The sequence below is a fragment of the Myotis lucifugus genome, unplaced genomic scaffold (assembly GCF_000147115.1).
Source record: "Myotis lucifugus unplaced genomic scaffold, Myoluc2.0 scaffold_2, whole genome shotgun sequence".
Lineage (NCBI taxonomy): Eukaryota > Metazoa > Chordata > Mammalia > Chiroptera > Vespertilionidae > Myotis > Myotis lucifugus.
In genome coordinates this window covers 31,932,966-31,949,380 of record NW_005871050.1, presented here as the reverse complement: position 1 = coordinate 31,949,380, position 16,415 = coordinate 31,932,966, and the positions used below count along the sequence as shown (strand labels likewise).

At 36.7% G+C, this 16,415-nt stretch overlaps 1 protein-coding gene across 1 annotated transcript in view; it reads left to right on the top strand.

Moving 5' to 3' along the window:
- FAM199X (family with sequence similarity 199, X-linked) overlaps positions 1 to 10,289 on the top strand; it is a 40,655-nt gene extending 30,366 nt beyond the window's left edge. The window contains exons 5-6 of the mRNA XM_006082282.3: positions 1,886 to 2,146; positions 4,172 to 10,289. Of these exons, the coding sequence (XP_006082344.1) occupies positions 1,886 to 2,146; positions 4,172 to 4,342 (432 nt within the window). The 3' untranslated portion in view covers positions 4,343 to 10,289. The remainder of the gene's footprint in view (positions 1 to 1,885; positions 2,147 to 4,171) is intronic.
- The last annotated feature ends 6,126 nt before the right edge of the window (positions 10,290 to 16,415 follow it).

Sequence of the window (16,415 nt, the reverse complement as noted above, 5' to 3'; positions counted from 1 at the left end):
TTTTTTACAGAGAGGAAGGGAGAGAGATAGAGAGTCAGAAACATCGATGAGAGAGAAACATTGATCAGCCGCCTCCTGCACATCCCCCACTGGGGATGTGCCCGCAACCCAGGTACATGCCCTTGACCGGAATCGAACCCGGGACCCTTCAGTCCACAGGCCGACGCTCTATCCACTGAGCCAAACCGGTTTCGGCATGTGTTTTTTTTTAAATAAAGATTTTTTATTGGTTTTTAGAGAGAGAGGAAGGGAGATGGAGAGAGAGAAATATTAATGTGATAGCAAATCATCGATCAGCTGCCTCCTGTATAGCCCCTACCACGGTTCAAGCCCACAACCCAGGCATGTGCCTTGACTGGGAATTGAACCAGCAACCTTTTGGTGTACAGGACAATACCCAACCAACTGAGCTACACTGGCCAGGGTGAGAACAGGTGGTTTTAAGAGGTTTTATGTACATCTCACCTGGCAGGACCTCTCTGGGATCGTGTGGATCTAGAACCTGCTTCTTAGTTGTGTAGGCTTTGAAACTTAATTTCACCACATGAGGGATGGTTACACTAAAGTATAGATTTATTCTAACTCAGCTTACAAAAGACTGATTGATATAATGAAAATAATGATTATTGAGAGTTTTACTTGCATGAACTCTGAACTGAAGGATTTGAGTAGTCTTATGGAGTAATTGAGCTTGGCTAGGGTAAAACATAATTAATTTTCCCTTATGCTATTTTGAAATACACATTTCTGGTATCTTCTAAGTATAGTCTTTACTGCTCTTTTTCGCTGGCACATAGCTAAATGAATACTTCTGTTCTACTTTTTTTGACATTTATCATTATTTATAAAACATTTTTCTCATTTCAGTATTTCTCTCAACAAACATTATAATGTTCTATATTCAATCCCCTTTTTCATTAGTATGGTAAATTGATACCTTGCATTTGAAGGCAGCTACTGTGTGCCCCTAGCTAAGATTTATGAAACACCCTAATATTAGATATACTTAGAAATTTACTTAAATCATCTTTAGTGGAAATCTTTTAAAAAATCTCATCTGCCCTGCTGGTGTTGCTCAGTGGTTGAGCGTTGACCCAGGAACCAAGAAGTCACCAGGTAGATTCCAGATCAGACCATATGCCCCAGTTATGGGCTCTATCCCCAGTAGGGGTCATGCAGAAGGCAGTCTATCAATGATGTTACTCTTTCATCGATGTCCCCATTTCTCGATCCCTATCCCTTCCTCCCTCTAAAAAATAAATCAATAATAGCATACTTTAAAAAAATATCATCTATTTTATTTTACTGTTAGTTTCTGTCTCTTGAGTGTTATGATCCTAAATTCTGGATGCCAGTAGCCTTCCATTTATTGATTATATAGGGTGTCCCAAAAACGTATACACACGTTTATATAGATTCGTTTAAATTTTGAAAATTAACTGTATGTTAATAAACATGGACTTTATTATCATTCAAAGTGTGTATACATTTTTTTGGGACACCCTTTATTTTATGTGCTTTGAAAATCTAACTCCATAATATATATTCTAGAATTTTGAACATTGTCAAGAGGTTTCTTTTTGTCCTTATATTCTACCTACAGTGGGGCCTTGACTTACGAGTTTAATTCGTTCCGAGACCGGCTCGTTAAGGAGCTCATTAACTCAAATTACTCTATCAACTCAATGCAAAAAATCGGCGGAGAGACAGCTGGTATCTCAAAAAACTTGTTAGTCGGGACATTCGTAAGTCAAGGCCCCACTGTATGTGTATCTGTAACACTTTTGACAGTCTTTTAACTTAAGTACACCATTCTATTCTCGAGTATTTTGAGGGTAGAACGTCAAGTAACAACACTAACTAGTTTTTATCTTTGCGTTCCAAGGTCAGAAACTATATCAAAGAGCATAGCCCTCGCCAACGGCCTGTAAGAGAGGCCTGGAAGAGAAGCAACTTTAGTTGTGCAAGCACCAGTGGAGTGAGCGGTGCCAGTGCCAGCAGCAGCAGTGCCAGCATGGTCAGTTCAGCAAGCAGCAGCGGGTCCAGTGTTGGAAACTCTGCTTCAAACTCCAGTGCCAACATGAGTCGAGCACACAGTGACAGCAACTTGTCTGCAAGTGCAGCAGAGCGGATTCGGGATTCAAAAGTAAAACATCTAATCAATACAAAACTTTACCTTTCAGTATTAACATTAGTACTCCCTCATATAAATTTCTTGAAGTGTTAAATGTATCTTGCTATCTAGATGCCTGGGGGTTGTGGTTTTAATTTTTTTTGTCTTACATTCTTTTATTTATTATGCATATGCATATGCAGATCTGTTTTTTGTACAATATTTGGTTCTATCAAATAATCATACCAAGGCATTCTATTTGTATTTTTCCCCAAATCTACAATGATTTCATGAGGAGGTGGGGTTGGCAAGCAGCTGGTTCTGGTTCATTTGAACAAAGCCTTCTAGGTTGAATCCTTTGAAATACTGTTGTTACCCACAGCCATAACACTCAAATTTATCTGATTTTTGTGTCTCTTTTTTTAAAATATATTTTATTGATTTTTTTACAGAGCGGAAGGGAGAGGGATAGAGAGTTAGAAACATCGATGAGAGAGAAACATCAATCAGCTGCCTCCTGCTCACTCCCCACTGGGGATGTGCCCGCAACCAAGGTACATGCCCTTGACCAGAATCGAACCTGGGACCCTTGAGTCCGCAGGCCGATGCTCTATCCACTGAGCCAAACCGGTTAGGGTGATTTTTGTGTCTCTTTTAAGTAAGATAAATTGATGGAAACAATGAGTGAATCTCAGGATTGCAATATTGACTATAACTCACTACTGAGTGGGTCTCCCTATATCACTGATGTTACTGTCTATTAGCTCTCAAGAATATTCTGTCTTTTGTGTATGTTAAATGTTTTTTTAATGTTTTAGTCTTAAGTGTTTCATCTTAGCCCTTTTATAAAAATATACTAATGCTTTCTCTAATTTATTTCTACTGTTTTCACAGTTGAAAAAAATCTGTGTAATATTATTGAGCATATACAAAATAGGAAATATAAGTATACTAGAAGCCCGGTGCACAAAATTCGTGCATGGGTAGCATCCCTATGCCTGGCCGGAGATCAGGGCCGATCAGGTTCCCCACCTCCCCACCTCCTCCTTCCCTAGCTGTCCATGTGCCGCCACCGCGTGGTTCCCCTGCCTCCCTGCCTCCCTGCCTCTCCACCTCCTCCTTCCCTTCAGCGCCTGCCGCCACCACTGGTCGCCCGCCATGTTCCGTGCTGCACCCTGGTGATCAGCACATGTCAGAGCAAGCAATCGAACTCCTGGTCTCTCAGTAGAACTCCTGAGGGGGACACTTTGCATATTAGCCATAGATATAGATATAGATATAGATATAGATATAGATAGATATAGATAGACATATATATAGATGTATGGTTCTATGATGCTTATCAGGGGAGTTCAGCTCTTGCAGTGGTGACAGTCTGGAGCCAACTTAAGGATGATAAGGGTATCTTTCTAACTCTTTGGGAACCCAATGGTGACTAGAAGATACACAGTGATTTTTTCTCTGACTTTTACCGAACAGAAACATAGTCAGCTTTGTTGGTTGCCAAGGGATTCCTCTGGATATGTGGTCATTCCTTTTTAGCATTAGTTCACCAGTGACAAGGAATAGAGTACCCAGTGGGTTTCTAATGGGCTTTTAAGATGGTATTTGCCTAATACGGAAATACATGATTCTTTTCCAGTCATGGTAAAATTGCTAGTGCTTTTGGATGAAAGACAACTTAAAAGCATAAGCATTAGAGATGTTCTTTGCATTTGTGTTCGGTATTGTTCACTATGTGTTCACTCTGCACTGACACCAGTGTACCTTAATTTGATTTCTAAATCTTTTTAATGATTGGTTATCCAGTTCAGCTCTTGCAGTGGTGACAGTCTGGAGCCAACTTAAGGATGATAAGGGTATCTTTCTAACTCTTTGGGAACCCAATGGCATTTTCAAGTCTAAGCCAGTGGCTCACTTACTGGAACCAGGATCATACTGCAGAGGAATTTGAACATCTATAGAAATTCTGAGAATAAAAAATTTGATCTATAAAATACTTTGAAGTGGATATGCCAAAACTAAACTTTACTGATTTAGAAAATTTTATTTTGACAGAAGCGATCCAAGCAGCGGAAGTTGCAGCAGAAGGCCTTACGCAAGAGGCAGCTGAAAGAGCAGAGGCAGGCTCGGAAGGAGCGGCTCAGTGGGCTCTTTCTTAACGAAGAAGTGCTGTCCTTGAAAGTGACTGAGGAAGACCATGAAGCAGATGTAGATGTTTTGATGTAAAAAGGGTGAAGTTATCAACGTTCTTTCCAAGCATTATTTGTTTACATGCATCTTGACCAAGCTTTTGGTTAGGGCTGTGCTGATGTACCATTAATAATTTAGGCCAGTGGTTCTCAGCAGGTGGTCCCTGGATCATGTCTTCAGCATCACTTGAGAAGTTGTTAGAAATGCATACTATGGGGCCCCACCCCAAACCTAGCGAATCAGAAACCCTGGGGGAGAGGCCTAGCATTGTATTGTAACAAGCACCAGGTTATTTTATCCTGCATGCTAGCTTTAAGAACCACTGATTTAGTAAATGTTGTTTTGACTATTTAAACTTTAGGTTGGTTAAGTAGGCTTTTTCAAATATTAGTAATTTTAAAGTTTAGAAGATTTCAAGGTACTTCTGACAAGTAGTTTATTATGTCTGTATATGTATATGTGTAGAGATCATAATTCAGTTTCCTTAATGTTATAATTTCTTAGTTTATATTTTCTAAAGGGCCATAGCATAATTCTCAATTTCTTGTGGAAGTCTTTTTTTGAGGTTTTGGGGATGGAATGTGGATTGCTATCTACAATAGTGCCTTCATTAGGTTTATTTCTATCTGTTTTCATTCATTGTTAACTCAAAAGTGTAAAACCAGGCCCTATTATCTTTCTTGTTAGGTTTGTTTTTTTCTTTTCACTTTATGTACATTTAGTATCCTTTTTGTAAGTGATGACTACTGAGGAAATAGTGTTACTAACAGCTGAATTTTAGACTTGATGCTATGTTCATTAATATTCAAATGAGAAAGCAATGAACAAAATAACCCATTCTACTCTTTCACTGCTTTCTAAAGTTTTAGGCTGTGAAACTGTCTGAAAGGCAGAAAATATCTCTTAAGTTCTTTTTGTGGGTCATTTTTTTTTCCAGCACAGCTCTAATTTTTAAATAGTTGGTATAACAGCTTCTGGCATGTGAACAGGTTAATGTTCAAAATTAACTAAAGGAAACCCTTACAGTTCTGTTAACCTTCCCTATAAATCTTTAAAATACATAGAGCAGTGAGATAATAGAAAAAACCTTAGCTTGTTGGCGGTTAAAATAGAACTAATTTTAAATGTGAAATTATAGTTTCTTTAATGCTTTTATGGAGAGTTTGTTATGAACATTCGCAGTAGTGTGACTCCTTTTCTTCTACCACACATCTTTAATCATTCATATGGATTAAAGAAGTTGGAAACTAATACTACTGACAATCAAGCTGCTTTCTGACCTTCATAATTTTTATTTTATTGTAGATAACTTTTGAAAGGTAATTGTGATACTATAGGAGTTGCAGTCCATATCTTTAAAGCTAGAGTCAGAGGTTGATGGGAATTTCTACTTTTTTTAACTTATTATACCAAGTAACTTGTTAAGATAAAGATTAATGGCTTAAATTCTTAATTTAAAGTTCTTAATCTAAATATAAAGGCATAACCTTTGCTTACAGTCATGTGTTTTGAAAATTTGATTTCATTTTGGTTCCTTGAAGGTTAAAGAATTGAAACTGAGGATAAAAATTGATATATTGCAGCTTTGCTGAGGCCTGTAACATTTTGAAGACCATTAAATTCATACTTTAAAATGTTACTAAAATTTAAGAAGTGTATATGTGTACTAGTATATGTTTATCAGTTGGAATAGTCTTTCTGACTTTCCTCTTACCTCCTCTTTGGTGCTCCTAACCAGCTTAGAGGGCCCAACGAGAGCTTGGGGATAGACCCAAGAATACTCTGAGGAAAGTGGAAGGGTCAACCTCCTTGTGTTTTCCTTTTCAAGTAGAGGGAGAGTAAATGGAGAGAAGAATAAATACAGCTGAATTCTCTATTTGCTCTTAGCAAAAACAAATTTCAGAGAATGATTGTTCTCTTCACTCTTCAAGGAAAACAGGCCCGTTTTGGAGACCGCAGAGCAGACTTGATCTGTTAAATACTTGGAAACAGTTTACTTGACAGTGACCAGTAAAAGAAAATCCTAAACAGGGTTGTGATGTAATAAGACCAATTCCTCTACTCTCCCAACAATCACATAGTCTTATTACCTCAGATTTAACGTAGGTCACTATTAAACAAGTTTACCAAAGCACCACAAAGCCAATTTTAAAAGTATATAAAGGTTTGAGAGTTTATGGTAAAGTGTGCCATGAAATTTTGTGTAGATCTGGATGAACTGTCTTTACAGTACTATAAATTAAAGATAACTCATAAAGTTGGTTTGAAGGAGATTGAAATACTTCCTCTGATTAAAACGAAAAAAAGTAACACAACTTGGGTTTGCTTATGATTAAAGAGGGAGATTACAGTGTTCTCCATCCCCCTTCAAAAAAACTCGGGAGAAAAAGACAAAAAGTCTTTGTTAACACGCTATTTTCTTGTTCTGTTTTAATGCCTTATGTAGATAATGTAAGTTTGAATTACTTCTTTCTTGGAATAAGTAATAATTTATTCAATCTGGTATATCTCTGAGTTCAATTCAAAAGAAACCCAGTTCTGTGTTTTTTTTTCTTTTAAGCCCTAACTAAGCCTTGTTAACAGAGAACATGATACAGTCCCCTCAGATTTATCCAGAAACATTTTATTAGAGATCTTGTATGTATGTCATTATATCTCAATAAAATGGAAAAAAAGAGATATCATAGAAGTCTGTCAGTCCCCACTACAGCTTTTTAAAGTATGAATCTTGAGTTAAACAAAATGGCATGTCTTTTTCTACAGTATTTCAATGGAATTAAAGTAAGGTGGTATAGTTTAAGACATAGTGGAGTGTAAAGGGCTAGTTCATTCTGTCCCAACAAGAACTTAAAGTAACACCTTTTTGCTTTCATAAGACTTGTCTCATTTTTTGTTAAGCTGTGGTGGTTTTGTCCATTTCCTCAGTCTTTATTATTAAGTTAATATTGCTGATGAATTAATCACAGAAACTGACTTATCATTTATGGATTCGGTGGACATCTCATTTTATAGTTTTTAAATGTGCTAAATCCCCTCATAAAGGAAAAATTCAAAGAACCTATAGTATAAAGGTATCCAGATTCTGATGAGCTTTAAAAACTGTGAAATTTATCAAATGTGTTAATATTTAGGCTAAAAATGTTAGTTACTAGTAACTAACAACTATAGAAGTCTTGTTTCTAGATTCTCTAGCAGAGATTTTTGTTCATGGCTCACTCTATATAGCCTCATGTGCCTTAAAGGTGAACTCTACTTTTTTGTCAATATCAAGCTTTTCCAAACTAAGAAATAATCTGAATGTTATAATTAATTTTATAAAATGCCCATGCTGTTGGATATCAGTAAGCAAAGCCATTAAATTGAACCAATAAATTGGTAATAACGTGTATAAAAAAAACACCTTCAGATTTTAAATTTCATTTGCCTAACTTTGTTTTGGCCCATCTAGGTCATTGAAGAACATTGAAAGTTATCTAAAACATAGCTTAATGTATTCTTTTATTGCCTCCACCCCCAACCCCTGAAGAATGTCATAAGCCAAAATACTTTTTAAAACCAGATAATTCTTTAATATCTGGAAAGATAATTTTTAATGCAAAAGTACTTCCAGAACAGAGATTATATAGCAAGTTTATTCTTTTGTTAACTTTAGGGATTCTTTGCATTTATTTGTGTAATAGCCGGAACACTCCTCTCTCCTTTAACAAATCACCTTTTAGCACTCCTATCTCCAAGAAAAATGTTTGTTTGGAATTGGAAGGGAGTTATTTAAAGTTAGTTTATAGTTTTAGAGGGTTATTAGGAAAATTCCAAGTTGCATTTAAATAATAGTATTAATGGTAAGCACACTGACATTCAACATGTCTAAACTTAGAGGTAAATTTAATCCTTAAAAGGACTATTAGTTAGAAAATAAGTATTTGTATATACATGGACTGTGGTAACTTTGGATTTGTTTTAAGTCTGACAAAGTAAGATAAATTTTGTCTTTATAATGAAATTATGTTAAATGGATAAGAAGCATCTGAGAGGTATTTAGACCTAGGCATCTCTGTCAGCATAGTATCTGGAGCATACCGCCTTAGAACGCTTAATTCTTATTTCTTTGGAAAATAATTTACTTATTCCAAAAGGCGTAGAAGGAACTCAAATTCCTCTAATTAGCTGGATATTAAGAGTAAGGAAGTTGCATGGTATAGCTGAAGATCTGAGTTCATTCATTGACAGTTTATTTTCACTTTTTTTCTAATAACATTATTTTCAGCCCCCTCACAATTATATTTTAAATTAAGGTTATTAATGTTTTAACCTAGTTCACGTTATGGTAAATTAATTTTTAATTGACATTCATATTGAACTCAGAAAAAGTGGTTTGGTCTTCTCAGACTTTAATATGTAGTACTTTTTCTTTATTGTCAAGTTTCGATGTTGCATCTTTGGTCAGTGGAATCTATGGAAATATGTGTTCTTTCTTTGTGGTAAGGGATGCGAGTGGAAAAGAGGAGAATTGCTCTAATTATACTTAGGCATTTTGACTATATAAAGATAGTTGTAGACTTAATCTGTATAAATGACAAGTTAATATTTACATATTCTGAATTGTTCTAAGGAACAGTGGCCCGAAACCATGGCTTGTTTTGTGGAGCTGCTTGATCTTTAATGGTAGTTGACCAGTTGGATTTAAGTTGAAGTTTTGGGGTATGTTATCTAGCTCAGGCTTTTAGGAATAGAGCAGACCAGGTCTGCTCCTGTAGTGGATCAATTTAATTTCCTTTTTAAGTACTCTAATTTAGATATAGGTATTATCCATTCTGAATCTTTGTGTTGGGAGTTTTATAAGACTGTTGTCAAAAGCTATTAAAGATAAACACAAGTATATGTGAAGCATTTCACAGATAGTTAAAATTTTCCTTTTTTTGGTTTCAAAGGTTAGTTCTATAGTGTCAATATCATAACCAAAGCAAGTAGGAATTTGACTCATTTGGAGACTCTTCAAGTAGTCTTAAATGGTGTAATATATCAGATTGTTAACCAGGATTTTTTTCCTGTGTTTCTGCTAAATGTATTATTATATTAATGCACTTTTGTATATAACTGTCTTCTGTACGTTCTGTACTTATTACAGTGGACATAAGATTTTTCCTGAAGCTGTGAGGGAAAAACAATAGGTGTAACACAAGTCATTTCAATTTTGAGTTCCTTCTTGTACTTGAAATTAATAGTTCAGTATTTAAATCTAAATGAGTATGTATGGTTGTAATGAAAACTGGCAATGTGACAGAACTGTCTTTTGAAACAATATCAGAATGAAAAGTGTTGTTTTGGTTATTAAGAACTCTTGTAATATGTTAATTTTTTATGTACCATGAGTTTTTACAAATTCCAGTGCTGCTGAATCCACTCCTTGTCATATTCCATCCCAGTACACTTATCAAGAGAGAAGAATTGCTCTCAATTTATTTTGCTCACAGTTTGGTTAAGGCTTCATAAACTTTTGTTTTGTAAAAGCCTCAATTTCTCAAATTTCATTGGCAAATTATTTTCTTCTGGAAAGATCAGATTTCTATAAAGATTAGCATTCATAGTAAGTGAAAATTAGGTCTAACTTTTATTTACAAAAATCAGATCTATTTTCCTTATATATTGATCTAGAATCTTTTAAAGTTATAATTATATAAAAGAAATGGCTGTGAGCAGTTTTATATATAGGTACAGAAGCAATTCGGCTTTTCAGCAGCAACTTTCTCTCTTGCCACTAGAGGGAGGTGGTTGCTGGCTCCTTCAGAAAATGTCTTAGCTGCTTTTCTTTTGTTTTTAATTTTAGAGGTTGAAATCAACCTCAGTCTCAAAACTCCTTTTGTGATATTAAATTCTTTCATTTATTAGTCCAAGGTGAGTTAATTAAGCTTGTGTAATAAAGCCTGTCTTATTCATGCTTTTCCATAATCTTCAGTGTTTAATAAATGTTAGATATTACTTGAAACGTATGTGTGGGTGTGTTTTTTTTTTTGGTGTGTGTGTGGTGTTTTTTTTTGGTATTTTAGAGCTGTGTTGTCCATTATGGTAATTATTAGCTACATGTGGCTATTTAAATAAATTAAAATTTAAAGTTTAGTTCTTTGGTCTCGTTAACAGCACTTCAAGTACCAAATAGCCACATACAGCAAGAGGCTACTACTATAGAGACACATCATCATACCTCCATCATCAAAGATGGTTTATATAGTGACCTTGTTATAATGCAGATTTTGATTCAGTAGGTCAGGGGTCACAGTCTAATATTCTGTAGTTTTAGCAGCTATTCAAGTGATATGAATGCTGCTGATCCATGAACAACATTTTGAGTAGTGAGGGTCAGAACAAAGGCCAGACAATCTACAACACAAGAGCCTCCATGCTCTGATGGACCCCAATCTACTTTCCAGTTTCATCTTCTATGAATTTCTTTCTTTACCCCACACTCAAACCAATATTTATAGTATTCACCTTATGTGACCCTCAAGGATCGTGGTGATTCAAGCCTTTGTTCAGTCCCCTTCCTTTGGGCATGGACTGGACCTAGTGATTTACTTCTAACTGTTAGAATACAGCAAAAGTGATGGGATGTCACTTCTGTCATTAAATTACAGAAAACTATGACAGCTATCTTGCTTGTACTTGTACTCTCGTCTTCTCAGTTACTCTGACGAAATAAGCTGTCATGCTGTGACATTCTCTGTGGAGAGGCCCACTTGGCAAGGAAGTGAGAGACAACAGCCCATGGTATGACAGCCCATGAGGAATTGAATCCTGCCTACAATTCTTAGTGAGCTAGAAAGTGGATCCTTCCCAGTGGAGCCTGTAGATGACTGCAACCTGGTGAGAGATCTTGAGCTCAAGCACCCAAGTCATGTACAGATTCCTGAACCACAGAAACTGAGATAATCAATGTGTGTTGTTTTAAGCTGCTAAAGTTTGGCATAAATTGTCATGCAGCAATAGATAAGTAATACATTCTTTACTAAATATACCATGAAATGACTTCCTGTTATATCCTTCTCATCAAGCAAAAGAAAACTCAGATGCTACTTCTTCATTCAGTATTATTTGCTGGATGCCTACTGTATGCGAGGAACACTGTGTTAAGTACGGAGGGATACACAGTAAATAAACAGGCATAGTCTTTGCCATCACACAGCTTAGATTCTTTGGCATTGGTTTTCAGCATTTCACAAAAGAGAGAACCAAGATGTGTTTCATTAAAGGAGAGCTATTTTTAATGCCAACAAAGAAAAAAAATAATATAAAGTAATATATGAAAAGCCTTTCCACCTACCTGAGCAGGTATAACTGTTTACAGTAGTATTATACAGCAGAAAAGACTAGAGGGGTGCTGGGCGAGAGTGGTGGAGTCATGGATGGAGTTGAAAAGGGGCAGGACTGGAGTGCCCTCTCATTCCAAAGCCCACACTTTTAACCTCTCATAGTAAGTTATATTTTTGCTCATACTGTTGCCTTTTTCTGCCATCTCTGCCTGGAGGAAATCCTGTCCTATCTCTCAAGGCGCATTTCAAGTGCAGCCTCCTTTGTGACACCTTCCCTGATTTCATGCTCTCCATGTCTAACAGATGACAGCCCTCCTGTTGCTGAGATTGGAGATAAGGAAGAACCAGGTCTCTGAGAGGTCACAGCAGTGAATTCAAATTTTAACCACATGGAAACCACATTTGGGAGAACATGGGGACACCTCACTGAATAGGAAAAGGGTCTTTTCTATCCAGAAACTAAGGACAATAGGCCACCCTCTAACTGAGCATGCAGTTGGAAGTGTTCCATGACAGAATGGCTGGGGAGCAGTGTGGAAGGAAGGTGGCAATAATTCCAGAAAGGCAAAGTCATCTGAGAAGCTTATTTTAAAGATAAGCTGGTGGTTCAGTCCCAGATATTGTTGACTGACACTTGCGGTGGAGTCTAGGAATCTGCCCTTTAAACAAGTGCCTCAAATATTTCTGATGTAGGTGGTTTATGGAGCACTCAGAAATATGGCTCAAAGTAAGGTGATCTGGATCACCTTGGCTACATGTCACCTAGACACTTCTAAAACTAACAATGGATAAGCCCCACCCAGGACCAAAAAAATCAGAATTGTTGGGGAGTGAACCCAGGCAGCAGAGTTTAAAACTCCTCATTTTGTTCCAATATGCAGCCAGGGTTGAGAGCCAGTGATCTGAATAACAGGAAGCCCTTTTCCTGGGGCCAGGGAGAAGGGAGAATCTGAGAGGCTGAAAAGTAAATACATTAAAAATACAAGTATATTTCATTGTGATTTTTCACTTTAATACAATTTATACTTTCATGTTAATTTTTCTGAAGCAATACCTTTGAATCCTTCCGCTGTTTGAGGAACTATGAGCAGAATTTAGATCAATTCAATAAACATGCATTACTTGGCAACCATGGATGCTCTCTGGACCCTGCAGTAATACAAAGATGATCCTAGTAATGACACTGTTTCTTGTGTGCTAAGCTGCATGTAAAGCTCATTACTCATATTTTCTCATCTATCTTCACTGCAACCCTATGAGGTAAGTACTATATTGTTCCCATTTTACCAATACATGCATAGAGGCACAGAGAGGTTAAGCAATTAGTTCAGAACACATAGCTAACAGCCACAGAACGGGGATTTGAGCCCCTGCAGTAAGATTCCTGAACTTCCATGGACAATGTGGTAGCCACTATCCACATAGGGCTATTGAGCACTTGAAATGTAGTCAGTACAAATTGAGATGTTCTGTAAATTTAAAAACACCTGGTTTCAAAAACAGCATGAAAGAATAAAAACATCTAAATAATATATTATTCTCAATAATATATTATTCATGCAGAAAAGCTAATGTTTTGATATGAGTTAAAATATATAATTACAATTTATTTTATCTGTGTCTTTTTACTTTTTTAACATGGCTACCAGAGAATTTAAAATCACTTATGTGGATCACATTGTATTTTCACTGCACAGATCTGCTCCAGTGGCTGCATGCTAAACCACAACTTTTGCTTAAATCACAGATTAAGCAGATAGTTCACACTATAAAGAAGCTTAAAATTCGAGTAGAAACAATATACAAATCAAATATTTCTAAAATTGTATTATAATTAAGTGCTATGAAAGAGAAAGGAGAAGACTTTCTAGTGTGTTATGTGGCAGCGAAACTTTTAAACTGGTCCTGAGAAGTATTAATAGTGAAGGAGAGGATAAGTGAAAATATGGGTTCATTTGGGAAAAGGCTATTAGTCTAATTTGGAACATATGGTATGCAAGGAGAATAGAAGGTAAGGCTGAATAAATAAGTGAGGACCAATTCCTAGCAGGCCTTGAATACCAGGCCAGGAAGTTGGGACACTTGGTTGTCATAGGGATCCATTGACAGGTTTCAAGCAGAGGTGTCATGAAATGACTTGGTTTTCAGAATGATTAATACAAGAATAAACTGTTTCATGTACTCACAACTGTAAACCTACTTTTTCCTCACCCTGTGTTTTGCTGCCCAAGAAGATACAATGAGTAAGATACAAAGGGAAAAATATAACTTGACTACATGGAATTATTGAACCAAAAGTGATTAGCATCAGCTTAAAGCTTTTAGCCCTTACTGATTCTCAACAGAATAAATCTGTAAATGATAATAGTGCTCAATTTTAATTACAGCAAGTGCCACTTTTCAGGGCCTATCAGACATCATGCTGCTCTTTCAACTGCACTTGACATGTACAAAGCAAATCAATGTGGATAGAAAACAGTTGTAATTTAGTCCAGTTTACTAGTGTATCTTTTCACTGTATACAATTGTCCTGGACTTAAATGGTCTTCATTACATATATCATATACAGAAAACCATGTAGATAGCCCTCCTAAAAAAGAAAGATGATCCCAATAGCAGGCACTGCTCTGGCTCTTTCAGAGAAGGTATAGGCCAGGAAGGTGGAGAAGCACAAGCCAATAAGATTTCAGCAGGGAGTGGTCCACAAAATACCTCTTCATTTGGGAATTCAACATGTCTCAATACAGAGCCAGTCCTTATCCAAACTGTCAAATGGGCAGCATGAGAAAAGGGAGGAAGCCTGGAATAGAATGGTGTCCTGGGAGGCAGGTGCAGAGAAAGTTTGAAGAAGAGTGTGTCTTTGTGGCCTAGGATGCTATAAACAGATGACCCTGTAGCTGGAGCACTAGGAAACAGGGTCATTATTCAATGACCTTAGAGCAAAATTAGGCTGCCATATTCATAATGTCTTATAACCGTTTCTACAGTATTTATCCAGAAATTTAATGGAGTCCAGAAACCACCTGCATCAGTATCAAGGACTGAGGGAAAGTGTATTTTTTAAAATGGATTCCCCAACTCCCCGGCCTCACTGCAGACCTACTGAGTTAGAATTTTTTGGAGGTAGGGCCTAGAAAATATGCATTTGAACAGGCTCTCAGATAATTTGGATGCATACAAAAGTTTGAAAACTATTGCCTCACTAGAGCAGAAATCCTTATGTATAGTGCTTGGCACAGTGATGCTTAGTGGATTATTGCAAAATTTATGAATAATATGAGAGTGATAGACTGAGAAAACTGGGCATACATAGGTAGAGAACATTACCTCATTCACAGAGAAAATTGAGATGTAGTTTCAAGTCTCTCAACTTCCTCCTTGCCTTGTTCCCATTCTAAAGTGGAAGACATTCACTGTATTACTATTAAATATTACCTGTATATTTTTCATATTTTCATAGTTTTCCTTTGACAGATTAAGGAAATTTATGTCTATTGCTAAGAGATTTTTGGTTTGTTTTTTTTTGTAAATTAGGAATGGAGGTTGGATTTTTGTCAAATGCCTTTTCTGTATTCATTGAAATGATGAAATGTTTTTTCTTTTTTAGATGTTAATATGGTGATTACACTGATTTTTGAATGCTTAAACTCTGTGTTTCAACAACTCATGGAGGAACCCAAAAGTTTGCACTGGATAGTCTCAACCAGAGATAATGGCCTAGCTTTGGTCCTAATTTATTTGTTGAGATTATCTCAAAAGTTAAATATTTTAATATTTGTTTTATTGTTGTTTTTAATTTTTAAAAACTATTTTTTGCTACTAATAGAATCTGAAAAAAAAAACTGATTTGGGACAGTATAAAAACAAGTTTTTTTGGGAACTGTTTGCTATACATCTTATAATATGTATCTATTGTATTTCCATTTTGTTAACTCTATGTAAAGAGTGAGATTGTCATGTCCATTTTCTGTTAGACTCAGCTTTATTTGTCTGTGCTACAGGAGACAGGTGATTTTCAGACCAAAAGAAATTATCTCAGTAAATTACTCCTGTTACTAAATTCTAGGTACTATGCCCATTTACCATCTAACTACTAGTATTTAGGGAGATAACATCACAATTTATTTGATTTATCCTTTGCTTGTAGGTGACAGCCAGCTCTTCTTAGCCAAGTGATAAGATGTTAGACATACCGGATCAGCTGCTCATGGAAAGTGTACTTAATTATGTAGTATGTGTCTTGCTATACAGTAGCTGATGTCAGTTTGCTCACTCTGTTAAATGGCTCTTCTTTTCCATGGTTGATTGGACTTTAATTTTAGACTAATGAGTAAAGCTACCAGTGAGGAGAGTTTTAGAGTCGCTCCTCCCACTGAAAAAGACTCCACTGGTGAACTTATTTTTTAAATTACCAGGCTTGCTTGTCTTACTATTTTCCATTCCTCTCCTAAGGTCTCCTGTTTATTTAATGCATTGCCAAGGGGAGGATATTTGGCAATGTGTTGTTGTAAATACACAGTATTATCCTATCTAATAAAAGCCTAATGTGCAAATTGTACCCTCAGGCAGTTGTTCAACCGAGAGTTCAACCACTCGCTATGACGTGTGCTGACCACCAGGGGGCAGTGCAGAACATAGCGGCCATCGGCAATGTGCTGCGACCCCTCGCCAGATACTTGGGGATGGGGGTGACGGGGACAGAGGTGCAGTGAGAATGCGGGGTGTCTGCTGAGCTCACTCTGACTCCCCCTGCTAACCTCCCCCGGGATGCCAGGGCTCGCACAGTGGGGAAGCCCCCGCACTCA